At 45.2% G+C, this 26,030-nt stretch overlaps 1 protein-coding gene across 8 annotated transcripts in view; it reads left to right on the plus strand.

Annotated features, from left to right (window-relative positions):
- Positions 1-26,030, plus strand: part of LOC118398926 (transmembrane protein 94-like) — a 39,440-nt gene that overhangs the window by 1,956 nt on the left and 11,454 nt on the right. For 7 of the 8 annotated variants that reach the window (XR_008078572.1, XR_008078568.1, XR_008078570.1 and 4 more), the window contains exons 3-21: positions 8,791-8,913; positions 9,186-9,313; positions 12,439-12,575; positions 12,754-12,968; positions 13,758-13,909; positions 14,409-14,511; positions 15,534-15,620; positions 15,787-15,903; positions 16,002-16,058; positions 17,513-17,617; positions 21,848-22,024; positions 22,460-22,651; positions 22,790-23,099; positions 23,196-23,369; positions 23,561-23,663; positions 24,057-24,265; positions 24,441-24,622; positions 24,762-24,977; positions 25,097-25,196. Coding sequence is in view for 2 of the 8 variants with exons in the window: in XM_052478182.1 (XP_052334142.1) it covers positions 8,791-8,913; positions 9,186-9,313; positions 12,439-12,575; positions 12,754-12,968; positions 13,758-13,909; positions 14,409-14,511; positions 15,534-15,620; positions 15,787-15,903; positions 16,002-16,058; positions 17,513-17,617; positions 21,848-22,024; positions 22,460-22,651; positions 22,790-23,099; positions 23,196-23,369; positions 23,561-23,663; positions 24,057-24,265; positions 24,441-24,622; positions 24,762-24,977; positions 25,097-25,196 (2,887 nt within the window). In the remaining 6 variants the exon portion in view is untranslated. The remainder of the gene's footprint in view (positions 1-8,790; positions 8,914-9,185; positions 9,314-12,438; positions 12,576-12,753; positions 12,969-13,757; positions 13,910-14,408; positions 14,512-15,533; positions 15,621-15,786; positions 15,904-16,001; positions 16,059-17,512; positions 17,618-21,847; positions 22,025-22,459; positions 22,652-22,789; positions 23,100-23,195; positions 23,370-23,560; positions 23,664-24,056; positions 24,266-24,440; positions 24,623-24,761; positions 24,978-25,096; positions 25,197-26,030) is intronic. The other variant, XR_008078573.1, reaches the window with a different exon arrangement.

Genomic DNA, 26,030 nt, shown 5'->3' on the forward strand with positions numbered 1-26,030 from the left:
GTGTGTGTGTGTGTGCTGACTGATCCCCGCAAATTGCCTTCTAGCTGCTCCTGAGGGCTCCTCCTAGGTTTTTGATGTTGGTCAATAAATGCGGGCTATTCATGACACACATTGAAACAGATGTTTTTGGTCAGGTGTTACAAAAAACTACTGTCAAGTCATTGTCATGAGCTGGTACTTTAAAATACCTGAGCTGAATGTTTATAAGTTGACAATTGTCAGAAACCACGCCATCCACTTATTTTCACGTTTTTCCATTCTCACCCTCCTCCCTCTCTATTTCCGGCGTGTGCTATCAGTTATTGTCAGGGTCAGAAATGCTCGTAAACATACAAGTCTAGGAGGAGAGGCATTTCACAGTGAGCGACTGGGTCAACAGCAGCCAGGCGTAGGATAGGGATTGGAAATCTGACAGCCAGTGCTCTGATTCAACAGGTTCAAAGAAGAACACCTCTCCACTTTTATCTCTCTGGTCCCACATATAGTATGTGCTGTGGATTATGTAATTATTAGCAGTCCAGCCAGAAACAAAGCCTACTTTTCTTGACTGCTCAAGGAGAGGAGACACCCATGGATGTTCTAGAGACTGTCGGAGTTAGATTAGAATCTTCAGTGTTTTTACTGTTTTCCTTTAGGCCTATGCCTTTTGACAATATGCTGAAATGAATGGGACATTGGTGGTGTCATGTATTGTAGTTTGAAAGGGGGTGGTGGTGTGTATGAAAAGGATCTTCTGAGCGGGGAGTGACCAATGGGTGGGTTTTCCTGTGGTTCATGCTTTTATTTTACATCCATGGGCTTATCAGCAATAAATATAACTGTTACATTTGAGAAAAATAATTGCTACACTAGTTCTACTCTCATGGAATTTGAAAGGCCTTAATATTTCTATCAAGAGTTCCAGCTGGCTTGATATTCTATTAAGAAACCAACAGGACACACACATAATAGTGAACCATTTTTACAAACTGGCTGCTTTTAACAGCCCCTAACAAAACTAAAGGTGTAATCATAATGATACAGAAGTAACTCAATCACCATTCTTGGTAAAGGCGAAGACCAAGAAGGGAGAATCACTTTCCTTAAATGTATCTTGAATGGAAAGAAAATTGCCTTTATTAATGTGTACTCTTCAAATTCATATGATCCTATGTTTTTTGATTGTCTGAACAGCATATTGTTAGAATTAACTGAATTCCATTTGGTTATTGGGAAATAAATACATGTCATTCTGGACAAATCTAATAAGGCCAAGTACTATACACAGGCAATCAAAGCTCTCCAACATTATGCTTTCTGATTACAACCTCATTAATGCCTGGCTAGCTTATAACCTAAAGCAAAAGAGTACACTTTACATTCAAATAGGCACAAAACATTCTCCCGACTCAGTTTCTAATGATCTAATGTGACATATATCAAATCATACTTATTTGTCACATGTGCCATATACAACAGCTGAGTATAAGCCTGTATCATCTGCATATAAATGGACCAGAGAGCTTCCTACTGCTTGAGCTATGTTGTTGATGTAAATTGAGAATTGCGTGGGACCTAGGATCGGGTCTTGGGGTACTCCCTTGGTGACAGGCAGTGGCTGAGACAGCAGAAGTTCTGACTTTATACACTGCACTCTTTGAGAGAGGTAATTAGAAAACCAGACCAAAGACCCCTGAGAGACACCAATACTCCTTAGCCGGCCCACAAGAATGGAATGGTCTACCGTATCAAAAGCTTTGGCCAAGTCAATAAAAATAGTAGCACAACATCGCTTAGAACCAAGGGCCATGGTGGTGGCATTTAGGACCTTTGAGGTTACAGTTACACATCCATAACCTGAGCGGGAACCAGATTACATACCAGAGAGAATACTATAGATGTCAAGAAAGCCAGTCAGTTGATTCTTGACATGTTTTTCCAACACTTTTGATTAACATGGCAAAATAGAAATTTTCCTATAACAGTTTGGATCAGCTTGATCTCCCCTTTCAATAAAGGATGCACAGGGGCTGCCTTCCAAGCAATGGAAACCTCCCAAGAGAGGAGAGACAGGCTTGGCAATGATAGGGGCAGCAACCTTTAAATAAGGGTCTAAAGTTTAGACTCTAAACCATCTGACCCAGATGTTTTTTGGGGTAAAGTTTAAGGAGCTCCTTTATCACCTCGGACTCGGTGACCACCTGCAGGGAGTAACTTTGTAGCAGGGAAGTGGTAAAAAGAGGGAGGAGCATCAGGGCTAGTTGCATTAGAAGGGCTGGGAGATGAGGAAATGTTGGATGGGCAAGGAGGCATGGCTGAGTCGAATAGGAATCCTGACTTAATGAAGTGGTGATTTTAAAGAGCTCAGCCATGTGCTCCTTGTCAGTAGCCACCACATAATCAACATTAAGGGACACGGGCAGCTGTGAGGAGGAGGGTTTATTCTCCAGGTCTTTATTGCCATGGCAAATACATTTTTTTTTTTCACCTTCTGGCTTTTGGAATAAAATAGTGCGATTTCAAAATGTACACTAAACAAAAATATAAACGCAACATGTAAAGTGCTGATCACATGTTTTCACGAGCTGATATAAAAGATCCCTGAGATGTTCCATACGCACAAAACGCTTATTTCTCTCATTTTGTGCACAAATTTGTTTACATCCCTGTTTGTGAGCATTTCTCATTTATATAATCCATCCACCTGACAGGTGTGGCATATCAAGAAGCTGATTAAACAGCATGATCATTACACAGGTGCAATTAAGGGCCACTCTGAAATGTGCAGTTTTGTGACACACAAATGCTACAGATGTCTCAAGTTGAGGGAGCGTGCCATTTGCATGCTGACTGACGGAATGTCTACCAGAGCTGTTGTCAGAGAATTTAATGTTAATTTCTCTAACTTATAAAAAGCACCTCCAATGTCGTTTTAGAGAATTTGTCAGTACTTCCAACTGGCCTCCCAACAGCAGACCATGAAATGGCGTCATGTGGGCGAGCGGTTTGCTGATGTCAACATTGTGAACCGAGTGCCGCATGGTGGGGTTACGGTATGAGAAGGCATAAGCAACGAACACAATTGCATTTTATCGATGGCAATTTGAATGCACCGAAATACTGTGACGAGATCCAGAGGCCCATTTTTTTTTTTTAGGGTATCTGTGACCAACAGATGCATATCTGTATTCCCAGTCGTGTGAAATCAATAGATTAGGGCCTAATGAATTGATTTCAATTGACTGATTTCAAATCAAATCAAATTTATTTATATAGCCCTTCGTACATCAGCTGATATCTCAAAGTGCTGTACAGAAACCCAGCCTAAAACCCCAAACAGCAAACAATGCAGGTGTAAAAGCACGGTGGCTAGGAAAAACTCCCTAGAAAGGCCAAAACCTAGGAAGAAACCTAGAGAGGAACCGGGCTATGTGGGGTGGCCAGTCCTCTTTTGGCTGTGCCGGGTAGAGATTATAACAGAACATGACCAAGATGTTCAAATGTTCATAAATGACCAGCATGGTCGAATAATAATAAGGCAGAACAGTTGAAACTGGAGCAGCAGCACAGTCAGGTGGACTGGGGACAGCAAGGAGCCATCATGTCAGGTAGTCCTGGGGCACGGTCCTAGGGCTCAGGTCCTCCGAGAGAGAGAAAGAAAGAGAGAATTAGAGAGAGCATATGTGGGGTGGCCAGTCCTCTTCTGGCTGTGCCGGGTGGAGATTATTATAACAGAACGTGGCCAAGATGTTCAAATGTTCATAAATGACCAGCATGGTTGAATAATAGTAAGGCAGGACAGTTGAAACTGGAGCAGCAGCATGGCCAGGTGGACTGGGGACAGCAAGGAGTCATCATGTCAGGTAGTCCTGGGACATGGTCCTAGGGCCCAGGCCAGTTGAAACTGGAGCAGCAGCATGGCCAGGTGGACTGGGGACAGCAAGGAGTCATCATGTCAGGTAGTCCTGGGGCATGGTCCTAGGGCTCAGGTCCTCCGAGAGAGAGAAATAAAGAGAGAAGGAGAGAATTAGAGAACGCACACTTAGATTCACACAGGACACCGAATAGGACAGGAGAAGTACTCCAGATATAACAAACTGACCCTAGCCCCCGACACATAAACTACTGCAGCATAAATACTGGAGGCTGAGACAGGAGGGGTCAGGAGACACTGTGGCCCCATCCGAGGACACCCCAGGACAGGGCCAAACAGGAAGGATATAACCCCACCCACTTTGCCAAAGCACAGCCCCCACACCACTAGAGGGAAATCTTCAACCACCAACTTACCATCCTGAGACAAGGCCGAGTATAGCCCACAAAGATCTCCGCCACGGTACAACCCAAGGGGGTTGGGGCGCCAACCCAGACAGGCCGACCACAACAGTGAATCAACCCACCCAGGTGACGCACCCCCCCAGGGACGGCACGAGAGAGCCCCAGCAAGCCAGTGACTCAGCCCCGTAACAGGGTTAGAGGCAGAGAATCCCAATGGAAAGAGGGGAACCGGCTAGGCAGAGACAGCAAGGGCGGTTCGTTGCTCCAGAGCCTTTCCGTTCACCTTCCCACTCCTGGGCCAGACTACACTCAATCATATGACCCACTGAAGAGATGAGTCTTCAGTAAAGACTTAAAGGTTGAGACCGAGTTTGCGTCTCTGACATGGGTAGGCAGACCGTTCCATAAAAATGGAGCTCTATAGGAGAAAGCCCTGCCTCCAGCTGTTTGCTTAGAAATTCTAGGGACACTTAGGAGGCCTGCGTCTTGTGACCGTAGCGTACGTGTAGGTATGTACGGCAGGACCAAATCAGAGAGGTAGGTAGGAGCAAGCCCATGTAATGCTTTGTAGGTTAGCAGTAAAACCTTGAAATCAACCCTTGCTTTGACAGGAAGCCAGTGTAGAGAGGCTAGCACTGGAGTAATATGATCAAATTTTTTGGTTCTAGTCAGGATTCTAGCAGCCGTATTTAGCACTAACTGAAGTTTATTTAGTGCTTTATCCGGGTAGCCGGAAAATAGAGCATTGCAGTAGTCTAACCTAGAAGTGACAAAAGCATGGATTAATTTTTCTGCATCATTTTTGGACAGAAAGTTTCTGATTTTTGCAATGTTACGTAGATGGAAAAAAGCTGTCCTCGAAATGGTCTTGATATGTTCTTCAAAAGAGAGATCAGGGTCCAGAGTAACGCTGAGGTCCTTCACAGTTTTATTTGAGACGACTGTACAACCATTAAGATTAATTGTCAGATTCAACAGAAGATCTCTTTGTTTCTTGGGACCTAGAACAAGCATCTCTGTTTTGTCCGAGTTTAATAGTAGAAAGTTTGCAGCCATCCACTTCCTTATGTCTGAAACACATGCTTCTAGCGAGGGCAATTTTGGGGCTTCACCATGTTTCATTGAAATGTACAGCTGTGTGTCATCCGCATAGCAGTGAAAGTTTACATTATGTTTTCGAATAACATCCCCAAGAGGTAAAATATATAGTGAAAACAATAGTGGTCCTAAAACAGAACCTTGAAGAACACCGAAATTTACAGTTGATTTGTCAGAGGACAAACCATTCACAGAGACAAACTGATATCTTTCCGACAGATAAGACCTAAACCAGGCCAGAACATGTCCGTGTAGACCAATTTGGGTTTCCAATCTCTCCAAAAGAATGTGGTGATCGATGGTATCAAAAGCAGCACTAAGGTCTAGGAGCACGAGGACAGATGCAGAGCCTCGGTCCGATGCCATTAAAATGTCATTTACCACCTTCACAAGTGCCGTCTCAGTGCTATGATGGGGTCTAAAACCAGACTGAAGCATTTCGTATACATTGTTTGTCTTCAGGAAGGCAGTGAGTTGCTGCGCAACAGCCTTCTCTAAAATCTTTGAGAGGAATGGAAGATTCGATATAGGCCGATAGTTTTTATATTTTCTGGGTCAAGGTTTGGCTTTTTCAAGAGAGGCTTTATTACTGCCACTTTTAGTGAGTTTGGTACACATCCAGTGGATAGAGAGCCGTTTATTATGTTCAACATAGGAGGGCCAAGCACAGGAAGCAGCTCTTTCAGTAGTTTAGTTGGAATAGGGTCCAGTATACAGCTTGAAGGTTTAGAGGCCATGATTATTTTCATCATTGTGTCAAGAGATATAGTACTAAAACACTTGAGCGTCTCTCTTGATCCTAGGTCCTGGCAGAGTTGTGCAGACTCAGGACAACTGAGGTTTGGAGGAATACGCAGGTTTAAAGAGGAGTCCGTAATTTGCTTTCTAATAATCATAATCTTTTCCTCAAAGAAGTTCATGAATTTATCACTGCTAAAGTGAAAGTCATCCTCTCTTGGGGAATGCTGCTTTTTAGTTAGCTTTGCCACAGTATCAAAAAGGAATTTCGGATTGTTCTTATTTTCCTCAATTAAGTTAGAAAAATAGGACGATCGAGCAGCAGTAAGGGCTCTTCGGTACTGCACGGTACCGTCCTTCCAAGCTAGTCGGAAGACTTCCAAGTTTGGTGTGGCGCCATTTCCGTTCCAATTTTCTGGAAGCTTGCTTCAGAGCTCTGGTATTTTCTGTGTACCAGGGAGCTAGTTTCTTATGAGACATTTTTTTAGTTTTTAGGGGTGCAACTGCATCTAGAGTATTGCGCAAGGTTAAATTGAGATCCTCAGTTAGGTGGTTATTTCCCCATATGAACTGTAACTCAGTAAAAACGTTCAAACTGTAGCGGGTTTGCTTTTGATGTTTCTGTTCAGTACATATGGCAAGGTAATCGAGCCCTATGAAATGAACAAACTTGCAAAGCGGAAAAGATGTAGGACTAGCCGTACTAAACTTTAAATTGTATTTCTTGGCACTAGCGTTTCATCCCATCCTAAATTGGTTTAGGCATGGTTCTTCTGCCCCCTGGCTGTGTACAGGGAGAGATATAGTGTCTCCTATATAACCCTGGAAGAGGTGGTATTCACTGATATATTCCTTAAACAATGTATACTATGCTGTGGTCCTACTATTGTTCTCACAATTTCTATGCGTTCGTCAAAAGTGCTACGGTGCCAATATATTTGGCCACAACTGTATGTTCTATGTACTCTGACTGTGTTTGACTCTAGTGTTTCTGTGGGTGTATTCACTGTTCTACTCTCTTCACCTCTCTGGACCAGAACCAAGGTTCACTGACGTCTCTCTGTCTCTCTCCCTTCATCTCTCCACTGCTGCAGTGCTGAATTATGTGCTGTGTTGGCTGGAAGGGAACAAAGCACAACCCTGGATGGGCCAGTTTCTCTCTCTCCTCTCTCTCTTTTTCATCTCCTTTTTCCTCATGCCGCCCGTGCACTCTTTTTATGTCTTCTGTTCTTTCAGCTTTCATCTGCCTCCCCTCTCTCTCTCTATTCATCTGTCTTTTCCTCTGGACCTGGGGCCAGGGTTCAGTGAGGCCAGTTTCTCGCCCTCCCATTCTCTCTCTGTCTCTCTCTCTGTCTCTCTCTCTGTCTCTCTCTCTGTCTCTCTCTCTGTCTCTCTCTCTCTCTTATTCTCTCTGTTGGCAGACCCGGCTTGGTCACTCTCCTGTATCAGCAGTATCATGGAGCCAGCCACTGCACAGAAAGAGGGACGTTCAGCCAGAACAGTCCGGCCGGCACTCTGTGTTGGGATGGGCTAGGGCTGGGCGAGACAGAGAAGAGAGCCAGATGAGACAGGCTAGGGAGGCATTAGGATGCTGAAGCAGTGTCACCCAGGCTCTAACGTCAGACTGACTAGTCCCCAGGGTGCCCTTTCTCTCCGGTCATCAGACGCTCTCCTTCCCTGCAGGTCTTTTCTGTCCTCTCCTCTCACACACACTTTCCACACCTGGATACAATATTACTATTTTTAGTCGATCGACGACAGGTTCACAGAGCAGACAACAGTAAGAGAAAGTGAGAAAGAAAAGGAACAACTGTATCATGGTCCTGGACCTGGAGCTGAGAACTTGGTTCCAGAAGAGGGGGACAGTAAGTAAGAAGTCCGAATGGGGATGAAAGGTCCGTAGAGCTGATGGGTGGGGAAGAGAAATGAGGGGAAAAGTGTCTGTGTGTGTTTGGTTAATCCAGGTCAATTTGCTGGCGGGCGTGTTGTTGTCGGTGTTCTGCTTAAAACAGGGTTATGCGCAGGGTGCGTTTGTGTGTTTATCCATGTCTGGAGGATTTTCTGCAGGCTTCCTTTACTCTGGAAAATTGTGAGTTATTTATAGCTGTGTGGGATGTAGAGCTTAAAACCAGCGCTGAGATGAAGTTGTGTGTGTGTGTGTGTGTGAAGTGTGGGAAAAGATTGGGTTCCCACTGACATTTTAGATATGGTTGTTTCTCTGCAGTTTTTGTCACTTCCGTTGTGCAAAGATGAATCATGAACCGGACATCACATCGTCTCTGCTGTATAACGCTGATTAAAATCACAAAGCCATACAACCTATTGGCAGCAGTGAGTTTAACTCCTTGGTGATAGTCAAATTTTGCTCATTAGAACCATATAACAGAAGCGCAGAACCTCGGGGCAACAAATGTGAACTTAGGATAATGGTTGATTATGCACATCTGTTTATATAGATTGTTGTGGTTGTGCGTGTCTGTACGCCTGTGCGTAAGACCAAGGCAATGCAGCTAGCAGGGTACTGCTGTGTCAGCTGTCATGGGCCGCCTGGCTATATGGAGAAGGTGCTTTGTGTCTCCAGTGTCCATGAATCTGTGGCCTTTTGAAATGTTTGAATCTTTGTTGACTGTGATGTGATTTCAAAGTAGGCATTTTTTTGTTGTCTGTGTGTGTGCGTCTGTTCCTGTGGGTTTTCAGGAGGAGGGGGTAGGGACCCTTGGCTTGTCCACTGGTCAGGCTCTGGCGACACTGAGGGACCAGCTCACCACCCTGCTTGCCCAGCACCAGACCACAGGCCGTGGGAAACAACCGACTGCACAGGTAGGTACCACCACACACACACACACGGACACACGGACAGATGCATGCGCACCACACACACACGTTTGTTTTTCTGTCCTTGAGGGGATCAAACAATTGATTCCCATTCAAAATAATATTTTCCTTAACCACAAACACCTAACCCTAATTGTAAACCTAACCCCTGAAATTATCCTTGAGGATTTCTGGTCCCTACAAGGATAGTATAACCAAAAACAGACACACGCGTATTGAGATGTGTCAAACACCTGTTTTGTTTGTTGTTGTTATAGGAGCAGTGGGTGAAAAGCTTCCTTCACCATGGCAACCGACACTCCTGTCTCCATTGGCCAGGAGCTGCCCTTACACTGCTGGTGGTGTTGGGACTTCTCTGTTGTTATGGCGACCAGCCACACGGCAGGTGTGTAAGTGTGTGCTTGCGTGAATTAGGGCTCTGACAGTCATAGAATTTTGGATGATAGTTATTGGCCATCCAAATGGCTGCGGTCACCGTAATAACACTTTACCTGACACCCCAGTGTCGTAACACGGTCATAACCATGTCGTAATGTCATAACAGCTGACATAACTTGTCATAACACTGTCAGATACAGTGCATTCGGAAAGTATTACAGCCTTATTCTAAAATTGATGAAGTTGTTTTTCCCCCCCATCAATCTACAAACAATAACACATCATGACAAAGGAAGAAATTGTTTTGGGAAATCTTATGTAAAACGTAAGTAATCAGACCCTTTACTCAGTACTTTGTTGAAGCACCTTTGGCAGCGATTACAGCCTCGGGTCTTCTTGTTGTATGACGCTACCAGCTTGACACACCTGTATTTGCAGAGTTTCTCCCATTATTCTCTGCAGATCCTGGGAAGAGTTGCTGCACAGCTATTTTCTGGTCTCTCCAGAGATGTTAGATCGGGTTCAAGTCTGGGCTCTGGCTGGGCCACTCAAGGACATTAGAGACTTGTCCCGAAGTCACTCCTGTGTTGTCTTGGCTGTGTGCTTAGGGTCGTTGTCCTGTTGGAAGGTGAACCTTCGCCCCAGTCTGAGGTCCTGCACGCTCTGGAGCAGGTTTTCATCAAGGATCTCTCTGTACTTTGCTCCGTTCATCTTTCCCTCGATCCTGACTGGTCTCCCAGTCCCTGTCGCTGAAAAATATCCCCACAGCATGATGCTGCCACCACCATGCTTCACTGTAATGGTATTGGTCAGGTGATTAGCGTTGCCTGGTTTCCTCCAGATGTGACTCTTGTCATTCAGGCCAAATAGTTCATTCTTGGTTTCATCAGACCAGAGAATCTTATTTCTCATGGTCAGAGTCCTTAAGGTGCTTTTTGGCAAACTCCAAGCGGGCTGTCATGCGGTTTACTGTGGAGTGACTTCTGCTGGCCATTTTTTTTCATACCCTTCCCCATATCTTTGCCTCGACACAATCCTGTCTCGGAGCCCTGCGGACAATTCTTTCGACCTCATTTCTTGGTCTTAGCTCTGACATGCACTGTCAACTGTGGGACCTTATATAGACAGGTGTGTGCCTCTCCAAATCATGTCCAATCAATTGAATTTACCACAAATGAACTCCAATCAAGTTGTAGAAACATCTCAAGGATGATCAATGGAAACAGGATGCACCTGAGCTCAATTTCGAGTCTCATAGCAAAGGGTCTGAAGACTTATGTAAATAAGTCTTTCTGTTTATTTTTAATACATTTGAAAAAAACATTTGAAACCTGATTTCACTTTGTCATATACACTTTGTGTATAGATTGAGGGAAGTTATTAATTTAATCCATTTTAGAATAAGGCTGTAATGTAACAAAATGTGGAAAAGGTGAAGGGGTCTGAATACCTTTCGAATGCACTGTATTTCCATCTGTTGTGGCATATTGTTATTTTATGTCTGGTTATGACACACACACACAATTGTCAAAAACCCGTATTTATTCAAATGAGTTTTTTCCCTGCCAAGCAGTTTCCTTTCATTTGAACTTTTTCTTTTCTTACGTCCTTTGTTGTAATGAATTCGTTAGTCATGTTTAAAAAAAAAAAAAATCATATTTTGAAATAACTTGTAGAAAATACACTTTAATGACCCTGTTAAGAAGCAATATAACCATCCTAGGCCAATCTGGCTTAGATGACTATCACGTACATGCCCTTATGTCAGCTGTCAGTCAAAAAGAGGGTGTCTTTATCCTGCTCCTGATATCTGCTCCTGCATTCTTCCCAGTCATCAGCAACAGAGCATTGGGGTAGGTGCATGTCTGACATCAATGTGTGTGCAATTACAATGAAAATGTAATGTGGTAAATGTATATATTTAACATGGCATACCTGTCAACAGTATGTTTATGGTGTAATGGAGTCTTTTGCCTTGCTTTGTGGGTTTTCACACTCTTATGTAGGTTTCATAACCAGCCATAAAATAACACAATATATGCCACAAGTGTTATGACCATATTACAGGTTATGTCAGCTGTATGACCATTATGACGCTGGGTGTCAAGGAAAGTGTTTTTTTAAGACACATTTTCTCCTCCTCCACCCCTGATTGCTTGTGCTGCCATAGGAATAGAACCGGCGTCCCCATTCAAGTCCGTTGTGGCATAATGGGTGGACTGGTGGCCATTGCCGAGTGAACCCATGAGGGCAAAGCAGGAAGTAATGGCAAGACGTGTGCTAATGCGATGCACCTTAATATGTGCTGTGATTTGTTGATTCAACTGTATATACAAAAAGTACATTCCGTAGCATGAGCCACATCGGTTATCACTTGAATGAACATTCTACATTACCATGGAAGTTATTGCATCATAATACCAGGCAGCCATTGTGAGTTTACCAGTCAAATTGCCAGGGTTAGAGCTTTCATGCCTGTTTTATTCATTATTTTCTATGTGTGCTGCTGCTAAAGGGAGAGGGGCATTGCCTAGGACAGTGTTTCCCAACTCCGTTCTTCGAGTACCCGTAAGTACACACACACTGTAAGCCCCGGACAAAAACACCCGATTCAACTTGTCAAGGGTTTGATGATTAGTTGACAAGTAGAATCCGGTGTGCTTGTCCACAACATAAAAATGTACTATTTGGGGTCCCCGAGGACCAGAGTTGAGGAAACACTGGCCTAGGCAACCGAAGACTACAAGGCTACAACATGGAGTAAAACAAAGTTCATCAAGGAGCAACATAGTTTCATCATGTTAAGAGTCCATGTTAATGCAGAAACAGACCTCAACCTCACAAATTTCTGGCGGTCTGGTCTTCAGTCAGCTGTTCGTTTCAATTTTAAAAAACTTTTTTACGGTTATTTTATTTTCATGATGCTCTTCATCCATAACCGTCGGTTACATGATTATAGGGCAATTCTGCCGGCCTTAGTGTTTATTAGTTAGATGGCTCCTCTGTCACTGCTGCCCTAATATTCCTGTCAGAGATACTTCAAGGTGAACTAAGGTTGTGAAACCCAGGAAGACAAAACAGTCAGTGAAATATGTCAATTTTGACACATCGCTCCTCCTCTCCTCTCTCTAGTTCTGGGATCGAGTTGGTGAACGCTGCAGCCCTCCTCCTGCTCTTCACGCTGAGCTTCATGCTGATTGGTCGACAGCAAAGGCTGAGGAGGACTGAGATGGTGCACCGGCTCAACAGCATCATCAATCAACTCAACGGTGAACGGAAGAGCAGAGATTGGGATGGAGGGAGGAGATACAGAGGAGAATAGTTGACATTAGGACAGTTGTAGGGAAAACATTGTGAAATAAACACTAGTTTACTTGAGGTTGGCAAGTTTCCACCATTTTTGTTTTGTGATCCGATCTTTTACCCTCCGCACTCTCCCTCCTCCAGACTACCTGTCGGGATGGGCAGATTTGGGTAATGGGGTGAGGTGGTCTCCCTCCCTCTACCCTGACCTGTACACCCCCTCCTCCCCCTCCTGGTCGCTCCACTGGGCCTACCGCGACTCCAAGCTGGTCAACCTGCCTGTGTCCCTACTGGTGGAGGGAGACGTCATAGCACTACGGCCAGGAAAGGAGGCCTTCGCTTCCCTCAGAGGCATCAAGGTACGACGAGAGGGGTGAAGAGGGTGGAAAAAGAGGGATGGAGGGAGGAGAGGATGGGTAGAGAGAGACATAGCACTTAGACCGGGAGAGGAGGGCTTTGCTTTCCTCAGACATCAGTCATTTGTTTTCTTCTCCTGGCTCGGGAGTAGAAGAGAAATTGACTTCATCACTACTTGTATTTTGTGAGAGGTATTGACAAGCTGAATGCCCCGAGCTGTCTGTTTTTAAACTAACACACAGCTCGGACTCCCATGCATACCACGAAAGACATGCCACCAGAGGTCTCTTCACAATCCCTAAGTCCAGCACAGTACTACATAGAGCCATGACTACATGGAACTCTATCCCACGTCAGGTAACTCATGCAAGCAGTAAAATTTGATTGTTAAAAAACAAATCAAAATACACCTTATGGAGCAGTGGGGACTGTGACGCACAGACACATGCATACACACACATTTTAATATAGCCTTTATTTAACTAGGCAACTGAGTTAAGATTAAATTCTTATTTACAATGACTGCCTACACATGATAACATACGCACTATACACACACGTACACATGGATTTTGTATTGTAGATATGTGGTAGTAGAGTAGTGGCCTGAGGGCACACACTTAATGTGTTGTAAAATGTATTGTAATGTTTAAAAAAATTGTTTAACTGCCTTAATTTAGCTGGATCCCAGGAAATGGGGATCCATAATAAATACAACATCAAGGATGAGATATGTGTATGTCTCTCACCTGTATTCACTTCCTGTGTCCTCTGACATCTCCCTTCTCTAGGATGATGAGCATATAGTTCTGGAGCCAGGTGACCTTTTCCCACCTCTCTCCCCTCCTCCCTCCCCCCGGGGGGACCAGAAGAGGGTTCCCCAGAGCCCCCAGCAGCACCGCCTCTTCAGGGTGGTCCGCACTCCCATCCTCGACAGCGTCAGGTTGGTAATGCTTCCACTCAAGTCCACCTTTGAGTCTGGACCATCTGACATACTTTGACTGGTGAGGTGAACAAGTTTGAGGTAACAGTTCACCACTAGCTAGTTTTGCGGAGGAGGAGGAGGAGCCATCTTTCTTCCTTTCTTCCTTTCTCCTCGTCTTTGTTTCTTTGTTAGTGCTTTTATTTGGTTATTTTATGATTTGAAGCATTTTGTTATTTACATTGAAAAGTGCTATACATATGAAGTTTATTCTTATTGGAGAAGGTCCAAAAATTGAACTCGAGTATAAAGTTTGCGCAAATCATGGAACTAGAGTCGAGGGAAGCCTGAAATGGTCACTTTTTAAGCAGTCTCCCATACCCAGATTAAGCCTACGCTTGAACTAAACATGCTTTTCTCTCCAGGATTAGGCTTGATCTGCATGGGTCCAGTAAACTGTCCCATAAAGTTGTCTAAAATGACTGACACCCCTGGCTGAATTCCACTCTGTACTGTACAGGAACAGTCTTGACCTGGCTCTGTCTCGACCAATCACAGCCCTGGATAATGAGAGGTTCACCGTGCAGTCGATCATGGCCAAGTTCGCCTGCCCTATAGTACTGGTGAGACACAAGCACACACACACACACACACACACACACACACACTGTGACGGCCCTGAATTTTTCTGAACCGTCTCAGTGCAGCTCCTTCCAATAGGGCGCTTTCCCTTTAATTCCCAATTAAATAGCCAGCATCAGCTGCGCGAAAGGGGGGTTGTGATGGAGACGTGCATGAGGATGTGTTCAACCCTCAGTTCCGAAGCTTCTCTATTCCGTTTGTTTTGTTGCCGTTAAACGTGTGTTTTGTAGCCTAAGAGAGTTTACCCAGGATCGGATCCACTCTTTGCGTCCCTGGACTACCTCTCCGTTCTTCGTGGCCTTTCTCCGCTGGAGATCTATTGGCGGATTGGATTGTCTGACTGACCGACTGACTACCACCTTTTTGTATACGGTATTTCATTTGTTTTGATGTGAGGTATACTGTGATGATTTATGTAGTTAGTTGTAGTTGAGGACTTAGTAAGAGTTGATACGCTTTAAAGTTCTGTGGTAAAATTATTGTTATATTGATTGTATGTTTAGTACTGGGTTTACGCTACACTGAATGAACGGACAAACATCACGTGACAAAAGTCACTTGAGTTCACTGAACTCCTTTACCGGGCTGGACTCTTTTTAGGCCCGAGGTACAGGAACCAGAACTCATTGTGATATTATTATATGTGTGTGTGTAATCATTGTTGTTGCTAATACAACCCACGCAACAGAATATAGTTGTTTTTGAAGTTCTTTCCAATGTTTTAAGGGTTTATGAAAAGTTTATTTCCATCCTGACTTTTACATAAGTCCTTTGTATTGGTGTAGACTTGACGGACCAGATGGGACTCATTCCCACCCAAACTAAAAGGAGAAACCAATGTTTTCTCTGGTAGGCACAACCTACCTGGCACCCCTATAAATAATAACCTCAAGTCAAAACCGTTACAACACACGCACGCACGCACGCACGCACGCGGATGCACAGTTAATTCTTTATATCTACTGCATGCGGTCTCTCATATGTCACGCCTCTCCTCCTATAGGTGGCGTTCTTGGTCGTGAATACGGTGCGGTATTTCTGCCACGCCCCCGGCCTCACTCCTGGGCGCTTCAACTTCATCCAGCTGCAGGTATGGAGACTCGACACATTTTCTTGGTCGTGCCTCTTCTCCTTATTTTTCATACATCATATGTCAGGGTAGGCTTAACCTGTGGGGACAGAATCTCATCCAGAGATGATGTGCAATAAGATATAGCAGATTCTCCTTATTGTAGTAAGTGTTGTGTGTATTCCAGCTGATGGGAGTGCTGCCCATCCTTCCCCTGCTGTTTCCTGTCATGTGGGTGCTGGTCAATGCCTATGGAGAGGCTAGTGTCCTGGCTGAGTCCAGCAGAGCTTCTCCTACTGGCCTGGTGAGACACACACACACACACACACACACACACTCGCGTGCCATTTGAGAGACAGAGAGGCTCCTGTGTGGTTTAACTAGCCTCTTCTCTCACCCCAGCTTGCTAAGTTCTCTGAGGACACTCTAAGCAGCTATACTGAAGCGGTGTCCTCCCAGGTATAAACTCTCAGCTCCCTCGCCCTCCCCCTGTCCTCACGCTGCCCGCTCTCGCCACTGCACCGCCCACCATGAAACCCTGTACGCAGCTCACACCCTCACCTATTTTCTTTTGTTGTTCGAGTTTAGTACTACTGTCACGTATTTAGTTTTGCATTGTTTCTCTTATTTTGTTGATTTTCTTCATCTGGCATGACGATATCTTTCTATCAGTTCTATTTGTCAGCCAATCAGATCTTCCCTGATGGGAGGGCAAATTTGACTAATCTTGTTTTGGTAATTTGTCCTCATACCATTTCTTCACCTGATCACGTAACGCTTCGACATCCACGAACCCCAGTCCCCACCAACCCCTGCTGCGCTAATGACATATTGGCCCAGTCATGAACTAACCCCCAGCCCCCTCCCCGCTAGAAGGGGAAGGGCTTGAGCTTGGTTCTGGATTGGCCCCTACCCTGAGCCTGTGACTGCCGACTTTGCCCGCCTGCTTGTAATGCATGATGGGAAAATCAGCCCCACTAGCTGTCTCCTTTTACTCTCAAAACACCCTCCTTTCCTCAAGTGCCTTACTTGATGAACACTAATCTGAAAAGGACCTAATTGGTGGGCGCAATATGATTTCATAAGGAAAGGAAGCATCTGAGAGTGTAAGGTCAGACTCAAGACATCTAAAGGACGTCTACCAATGCTGTGTTTTACTCGCATTGAGGTTCCAAAACCTCAGTTTGAGGTGTTCTTGAGATTATTTATTTTCCCACTTTGCCACTAGTATATAGCTAGTAGAATATATGCTGTAGAATAGATGCTACTGACTGCAACCGAGCATAAAGGCTATTTCATGTGCTTCATCTAACCCTGCAGCCTGTAACCCTGCAGCCTGTAATTCTGCAGCCTGTAACCCCGCAGCCTGTAACCCCGCAGCCTGTAACCCCGCAGCCTGTGACCCCGCAGCCTGTGACCCCGCAGCCTGTGACCCCGCAGCCTGTGACCCCGCAGCCTGTGACCCCGCAGCCTGTGACCCCGCAGCCTGTGACCCCGCAGCCTGTGACCCCGCAGCCTGTAATTATGCAGTCTGTTACCCTGCAGCCTGTAATTCTGCAGTCTGTCCTCCCATACTATGGTAGCAGCTCGACTCAATCGCCTTAGCAGCAAGTCTTGACTTTTCTAAGACATGGATTTCAATATGTCAATAGTGTTCATAGTCTTTGGAATTTCAGCAGGTTTTTTGATTGAGGAGTGTAATGACAGTCTTCCTGCGTTTAATCTTCACCATTCATTTCGGATTGCGATCTACACAAGCAATGTTGAGGGTTGGGCACTCCTTTCAACATCAGACCAGTTTTTTGTTCTTATAATGTCTGACAAACGTAAAATTTAGTCAACTATGACTTGTTTATCTTTTTTTTCTCCAGTAGTGGGTGTAAATGTGATGTAGCGTAACTGTGTGTGTGCAGGAGATGCTGCGGTGTGTGTGGAGACACCTGGTGGGCGTGCTGAGGGGAGAATCCCAGACTCTCTGCTACACCTCCAGCCTGCTACACACACTCGGCTCTGTCACTGTAAGTAGTAGTTTGTATGTATGTGTGTGTGACTCACTCACTCTCACACACACAGTGTTGTATTGACAATTCATGGTATATTATCCTGCCTAACCCTAGTCTGGAGACTGTTGTTCTTCAGTGTGTGTGTATAATAATGTTCTTTTTGGCACTCTTTTGATAATTATTTTGTCTACTTAGTTTAGTAATAAAAAAAAAATTCAGAGGGGGTTATAGGTACAAAAACAATCAAATAAAAGTTTCGCACCCTGCCGACATTTTTCTCCGTAACATCCTATTGCGAGTGCTTCAGCGATCTAAGGCACTGCATCGCAGTGCTATCTGCGTTACTACAGATCCTGGTTCGATACAGGGCTGTGTCGCATCAGGTCGCGTCTGGGAGACCCATGAGGCGAAGCACAATTGGCCCAGCGTCGTCCGGGTTAGGGGAGTGTTTGGCCGGCCGGGATGCCCTTGTCCCATCGCGCTCTAGCGACTCCTATGGCACGCCGGGCGCATGCACCCTGACAACGGTCACCAGGTGTACAGTGTTTCCTCCAACACATTGGGGCACCTGGCTTCCGGGTTAAGCGTGCAGTGTGTCAAGAAGCAGTGCGGCTCGGCGGGGTTGCAGAGGATGCAGGACGTTCGCCTCTCCCGAGTCCGTACGGGAGTTGCATCAATGGACAAGACAACCAATTGAACATGACGAAATTGGGGAGAAAAATATTGTATCGGATTCTCTTCACAACAGCCAAATTGGCAGAAGAACTCATTACTCTGCAGCTGATTAAAAAAAATCACACCCCTTGACAGGGCTCCAAACTAACATTTTCTCATGATTTGGTCGCACCAATTATTTTCTGTGGTGTCACGTACCCGGGCCGATAGACATTGGGTGTGTAACCTGATTTTGCCCTCTACCCATGGTGCTCAGAATGACAGAACATTACCGAATTCTGATGTGCACTTTGAAGATGTTATATTAACTGTCCACATTTACTTTTCCTCAGCCAACGAGACAAGTGACGAACAGCAAAATACCTAGCCTAGGTCAATCTACTGTTCACCCATAGTAGAACAGTTGACCTATTCTATTGGTCAGCATGGCGAGAAAGAAATAGCCTATTCCAGACAGACTCTGGGACAGTTATGGGAGGACAGATCCCAAATTCAACTAGTAGGCCTAAGCTACATTTAAAAAAAGGTAAGTGCAACAGATCAGAACATTGAGCTTAAAGTGTTGGAAGTATTATCTCTTGACATTCTATGCACAGCAATGCGCGCAAGACATTAGGCTACTCGTGAATGTTCATTCCTTCATAGAATTAGTGGGACACAACATTGTCAGAAGGCACATGACAGTGTTTTCATGTGACAAAGATATCTGTTAGAAATTTAGAAAGAGGAGATCTGATAGGCAACTTTGAAGCATGGTAAGACATGCCTCATAATATGTATTAAAACGTTCAGCTTTCAAACATCTCTCCTTGTTTGACAGATTTTCCATTCAAATGCTCTTATCTGTAAAAAAATATATGTATATATACAGTGCACTGCGAAAGTATTCGGCCCCCTTGAACTTTGCGACCTTTTGCCACATTTCAGGCTTCAAACATAAAGATATAAAACTGTATTTTTTTTGTGAAGATTCAACAACAAGTGGGACACAATCATGAAGTGGAACGACATTTATTGGATATTAACTTTTTTAAGAAATCAAAAACGGAAAAATTGGGCGTGCAAAATTATTCCTCAATAAACATTTTGACTCTAGGGGCTGGTGATCACTAATGGTTGGTCACAGGCAGACAATTTAAGATATCCTCATGATCTGTGGAGTCCCGGCTTTTGGTGTGCATCAACATATTTTGTTTATGCTTCTCAACATTAACTGGAATGTAGGTAGCAGCCATCTTGAAATGAGGTCATCGGCTCAGAGAAGAAGTATTTGATACACTGCCGATTTTGCAGGTTTTCCCACTTACAAAGCATGTAGAGGTCTGTAATTTTTATCATAGGTACACTTCAACTGTGAGAGGCAGAATCTAAAAATCCAGAAAATCATATTGTATGATTTTTAAGTAATTAATTTGCATTTTACGATATGCCAAGGCAGGATACTCTGAGCGCAGCCCAATCCAATAATCTGGCAGTGGCTTCTGATTAAATTACATTTTTACAGAACGGCTTGTTGCAATTTCGATGAGGCTCTCTTGTTCAGATATCGGTAAGTGGACTGGAGGCAGGTCATGAAAGGGATAACTCACTCGGGTGCTTCGCTATATCACATTTGACATTGTCTGTAAGCTTGAGTTAATTTGCACACAACAAAAAAAAACATACAATGATGGAAAGACCTGTGTGTTGTCCTTGTTAAAGCAGACAGAAAAGAGCTCCAACTTCTTAATCAAAGGCTCAATTTTGTCCCACACATTGGATATAGTGGTGGAGAGTCCCTGTAATCCTAGATTCAGTTCATTCAGGTGAGAAAAAACATCCCCCAGATAGGCCAAGTCGTGTGAGAAACTCATCATCATGCAAGTGGTCAGACAAGTGAAAATGATGGTCAGTAAGAACTTTAAGCTCGTCTCTCAATTAAAAAAAAAAAGTAGATACTTTGCCCCTTGATAACCAGCGCACTTCTTTCTGTATGTTGTAAAAGTGTTACATGGTCGCTGCACATATCATTGCATAGTGTAGAAAATACATGAGAGTTCACAGGCCTTGCTTTAACACTGTAGTGTCCAAAACATCTTTCAAGATGTCAGGCATTCCCTTGGCAGCAAGAGCCTCTCGGTGGATGCTGCAGTGTACCCAAGTGGCGTCGGGAGCAACTGCTTGCACACGTGTTACTACTCCCCTGTCTCCCTGTCATGGCTTTTGCGCCATCAGTACAGATACCAAAACATCTTGACCACCAAAGTCCATTGGATGTCACAAAGCTGTCCAGTACTTTAAAAATATACTCTCCTGTTGTCCTGGTTTCCAGAAGAGGATGTCTTCCTTAATTGACCCCCATAAACGTAATGGATGTCAGGAGCTGTGTCCCAGGCTGCCACGTCTGTTGACTCATCCAGCTGTAACGCATAGAATTCACTGGCTTGTACACAAAGCAGTAATTGTTTCAAAACATCTCCTGCCACGTCACTGATGCGTCGTGAAATAGTGTTGTTTGATGAAGTCATTGTCTGTATAGTTTTTTTGGGCCTTTTGCCCAGCATCGTCCCAGCTATATCCGCGGCAGCAGGAAGAATTAAGTCCTCCACAATAGTATGGGACTTGCTTGTCTTAGCCACTCGGTAGCACATTTTTTTTGTCCATTTTAAAATAACATCAAATTGATCAGAAATACAGTGTAGACATGGTTAATGTGGTAAATTACTATTGTAGTTGGAAACAGCAGATTTAAAAAATATATATGTAATAGTAATTATGGAATATCTACATAGGCGTAACAGAGGCCAAATATCAGCAACCATCACTCATGTGTTCCAATGGCACTTTGTGTTTGCTAATTGTTCATTAGAAAACCATTTTGCAATTATGTTAACACAGCTGAAAAATGTAGTCCTTAATAAAGAAGCAATAAAACTGGCCATCTTTAGACTAGTTGAGTATCTGGAGCATCAGCATGTGTGTTCGAAGACAGGCTCAAAATGTCCAGAAACTTTCTTCTGAAACTCGTCAGTCTGTTCTTGTTCTGAGAAATGAAGGCTATTCCATGCGAGAAATTGCCAAGAAACTGAACATCTGGTACAATGCTGTGTACTACTCCCTTCACAGAACAGCGCAAACTGGCCCTAACCAGAATAGAAAGCGTGGGAGGCCCCGGTGCACAACTGAGCAAGATGACAAGTACATTAGTGTCTAGTTTGAGAAACAGACCGTCTCAAAAGTTCCCACCTGGCAGCTTCATTAAATAGTACCCGCAATACACCAGTCTCAACGTCAACAGTGAAGAGGCGACTCTGGGATGCTGGCCTTCTAGGCAGAGTTGCAAAGAAAAAGCCATCTCTCAGACTGGCCAATAAGAAGAAAATATGAATATGTGCAAAAGAGCACAGACACTGGACAGAGGAACCCTGCCTAGAAGGCCAGCATCCCGGAGTCGCCGCTTTACTGTTGACATTGAGACTGGTGTTTTGCGGGTACTATTTAATGAAGCTGCCAGTTGAGGACTGTTATCTGTTATCGTCCTGTCAATTGCCACTGCATTTCAGGGTATAACTCTTCTCTCTCTCTCGCCAGGTGTTGTGTTGTGTGGACAAACAGGGTGTATTATCCTGGCCTAACCCCAGTCCAGAGACCGTGTTGTTCTTCAGTGGTCGCGTGGAGCCGCCTCACAACGACAGTCAGCAAGACCTGCGAGACGACCTGTCTGTCAACTCCTTCTGCCGCATGGAGACCGACGATGACCGTGACGAGGTGCGTGTTTGTGTTTTGAGTAGACAAGAAGGTGTATATTTGGGGTGTTGGGGGGTATACGTCTGTAGATTGCTACTTTTTCACCAATTGCTCTTAATCTTCTCCTGTTCTTGCCCACTAAAATCAGATGTATCGTTCGGTTACCTATAAGGGCTCTTATTGTCTACGAGTTCCTGTAAGTGACATTTTAAACCTGTAGTACTAGAATATAGAACGCCAATGATGATAGAATTGCTCTCTTTTTTAGTATCTAGTTTCCATTGTCTTCCGTCAGATGGAGTCGTTCTAACGCGACACGACCGTCGCGTTATCTGACGTGAGACCATGATCTAGTTCCTTTAAGCATCTGAGGTAGTGACTGAGACACGTTTTGACAGTTGTTAGAATCTTTTCAGTGATTGAAAGTCTGATTTGGCTGGTCATCATATCTGTCAGACCCAGGAGGGGGAGGCTCTGCTGTGTATGGGGGGCGGGCATGAGCCCAGTGAGACTTCACATGACACCGGCCGTTCCGAAGACACAGTTCAGCCTCGGCGGCAGGCGCAGGAGACACGCACCAAACACCCCTCAGGATCTAATGTCAGCTTCAGCCACAACACCGAGGGAGGGGACCAGGGCCCTGAACAGGTAAGGCGCGCGTTCACACACACACACACACACACACACACACACACAATATATCAATCTCTTGTCATCACTATCTTACTGCACAGCATTCATTCCCCTCCTTTTTCCCCTGTCTCCCTCTCGCCACCCCTCTCTCAGGACATGGTGGGTTGCTGTGACAACGACGCGGAGGACTACGTGTGTGACTACCACCTGGAGATGCTGAGTCTGTCTCAGGACCAGCAGAACCCGGTGAGTATCCAGTTCGACGAGCAGGGCTGGCAGTGCCACCTGCCCAGCCTCAAGCCCCTGGGCCTCAACATCCTGCTCAACCTGTGCAACGCCAGCGTCACCCAGCAGCTCTGCCGCTTCTCCGACCACCTCAGTAACCTGGCGCTGCAGGAGAGCCACGGGGCCGTGCTGCCCGTCCACGTGCCCTGGGGACTGTGTGAGCTGTCCAGGCTTATAGGTGAGGAGAAGGAAGGGAAGAGATGCACACGTACGCACGCATGCATACACACTGACCCCTTCTATTCCACTCTTTTTCTTCTCGTGTGTTTCTCAGGGTTCACTCCCGGGGCGAGGGAGCTGTTCAAACAGGAGAACCACCTAGCTCTGTACCAGCTGCCCTGTGGGGAGAAGGCCAAGGAGTCTGTCCCTCGACGCCTACACAACTTCACCAAGAGACAACCTCCCATCAGCCACCTCATCTCCCTCTTCATCAGAGACTCCTCTTCCAGTGAGAATAGCTAGCGTTTTCTTTCTCTATAGCTCTTTTATTCTTTGTCTTTCCTCCCTCTCGCTCACTTTCACTCCATCTCTCTGGTTTCACACTCGCTCTCTCCGTCTCTTACCCTCTTTTTTTAGCCTTGACCTCTTTCTTGGAATTGTTTTGTTGCACCTCTGTGACCCCTGACCTCTCACCCCTAGATAACGTCCAGATGTTGTCTCACGGCTCAGCTGACCTCATCCTGGAGGCCTGCACTGACGTCTGGGACGGATCTGACATCTATCCCCTCTCTGGCTCCGACAGGTCAGAGCAGCCTGATGACAACCTTATAGCAGCCTGATGACAACCTTATAGCAGCCTGATGACAACCTTATAGCAGCCTGATGACAACCTTATAGCAGCCTGATGACAACCTTATAGCAGCCTGATGACAACCTTATAGCAGCCTGATGACAACCTTATAGCAGCCTGATGACAACCTTATCGCAGCCTTATGTAGTCTTATCGCAGCCTTATAATAACCTAATGAGCAGACCCGGCACCAGGATAACGTGGCTAAGGAGGCTGTTGAAATCAGTGAGGGGGCACAATTTTGGGGGGTTCTTGCATTGGAATTATATAGAATTCTGCTTATACCACAATAAACATAAAGGCCTTCATGCATTATTCACTCTTTATATGGCTACCCCCCTACAGGAAGAAAGTTCTGGACTTCTACCAGCGTGCCTGTCTGTCGGGCTACTGCTCTGCCTTTGCCTACAAACCCATGCAGGTGTCCCTGTCCAACCAGCTCAATGGGAAATGTGTGGAGCTAGCCCCTGGACCCAACCTCTTCTCTGGGGTAGAACTGCCCTCCACCACCCCTATCAAATACGACTCCCGCAGGAACTCCTGGAGCTCTGATGGTAAGGGACGAGGGGAGAGGGTGGGACGAGGGGAGAGGAGAGGGTGGGAAGAGAGGATGATGCAGCTACACTTACAATGTGTTTTGTGTTGTACCTTAGTGTGACTTTTGCTTTTATTTATTTTCATATTTTGTCCCCCTCCTTTCTCTCTCTCTCCCCTGACATCTCTCCATAGAGGGTATAGGAGAAGGTGTGGAGAAGGATGACTGTGTTCAGGCTCTGAGTGGTCAGATCTTCATGGGAATGGTGTCCTCCCAGTTCCAGGCTCGTCTGGACACCGTCAGGCTCATAGACGCTCTGGTCACCGCCTGCATACGCTTCGTCTACTTCTCCATGGAAGACGAACTACGCAGCAAGGTCGGTGTGTTTGCTGAGATGTTTGTGGTGGTGACGATGTGGTGCAGTATGGTGTGTTTTCTGAGATGTTTGTGACGGTAAAGCTGACGACAATGGTGACAATCTGCCTGTCTGTCTGTTTCTCCTGTGTATGTGTAAGGTGTTTGCAGAGAAGATGGGCCTGGAGACAGGGTGGAACTGTCACATCTCTCTGACCCCAAACAGGGACAGTCCCTGTGACGGTGCCCCCAACAGCCCAGGTCAGGACTCCCTACATGATGACCTGCACCAAGACTCCCGAGATGAGGCAGAGGGGCCGTTGTTACCAGAGGAGGAGACTGCTGATGTTCCCAGCTTCCTGGAGGACTGCAACAGAGTACAGGACAAATACTGTTTGTCTTTCCTTCTCTTTTCTTTTCTTCTCGTTTTCTCTTCTTAACTGTGACTTACACCTGTTTCTTGCTAACCCTTCTCTCTCTCTCGCCCCCCCTCCAGGCGAAGCTACCTCGTGGTATCCACCAGGTTCGTCCTCACCTGAAGAACATTGACAACGTGCCTCTGCTGGTGCCTCTCTTCACCGACTGTACCCCAGAGAGTGAGTCAGAACATATTACAGTTCACTTCACGTACATGAATCAACCTTTTCTGCTTTAGACTATGCTTAGTATTTGGTACAAAGACATTACTATGTTTTTAATATACAAATCAATTGATCATGGTATTTGAGTTTATTTTATCTCAAGATTTGCAATGTAGCTATGCTTGTTACAGCTACACTGAACAAAAATATGCATGTAAAGTGTTGGTCCCATGTTTCATGAGCTGAAAAAAAAGATCCCTGACATTTTCCATAAGCACTAAAAGCCTATTTCTCTGAATTTTTTGGCACAAATTTGTTTACATCTCTGTGAGTGAGCATGTCTCCTTTGCCGAGGTAATCCATCCACCTGACAGGTGTGGCATATCAAGAAGCTGATTAAACTGCATGATCATTACACAGGTGCACCTTGTTGCTGGGGACAATAAAAGGTCACTCTAAAATATGCAGCTTTGTCACACAATGCCACAGATGTCTCAGGTTTTGAGGGAGTGTGCTATTGGCATGCTGACTGCAGTAATGTCCACCAGAGCTGTTGCCTGAGAAGTTTATGTTAATTTATCTACCATAAGCCGCCTCAACATTGTTTTAGAGACTTTGGCAATACGTCCAACCGGCCTCACATCCGCAGACCACGTTTATGACAACTTGTGGGCGAGCAGATTGCTGATGTCAACGTTGTGAACAGAGTGCCCCATGGTGGGATTATGTTATGGCAGGCGAACAGAATTGCATTTTACTGATGGCAATTTGAATGCACAGAGATACCGTGATGAGATCCTGAGGCCCATTGTCGAGCCATTCACCCACCACCATCACCTCATGTTTCAG

This window comes from Oncorhynchus keta, chromosome 24, assembly GCF_023373465.1.
Source record: "Oncorhynchus keta strain PuntledgeMale-10-30-2019 chromosome 24, Oket_V2, whole genome shotgun sequence".
Lineage (NCBI taxonomy): Eukaryota > Metazoa > Chordata > Actinopteri > Salmoniformes > Salmonidae > Oncorhynchus > Oncorhynchus keta.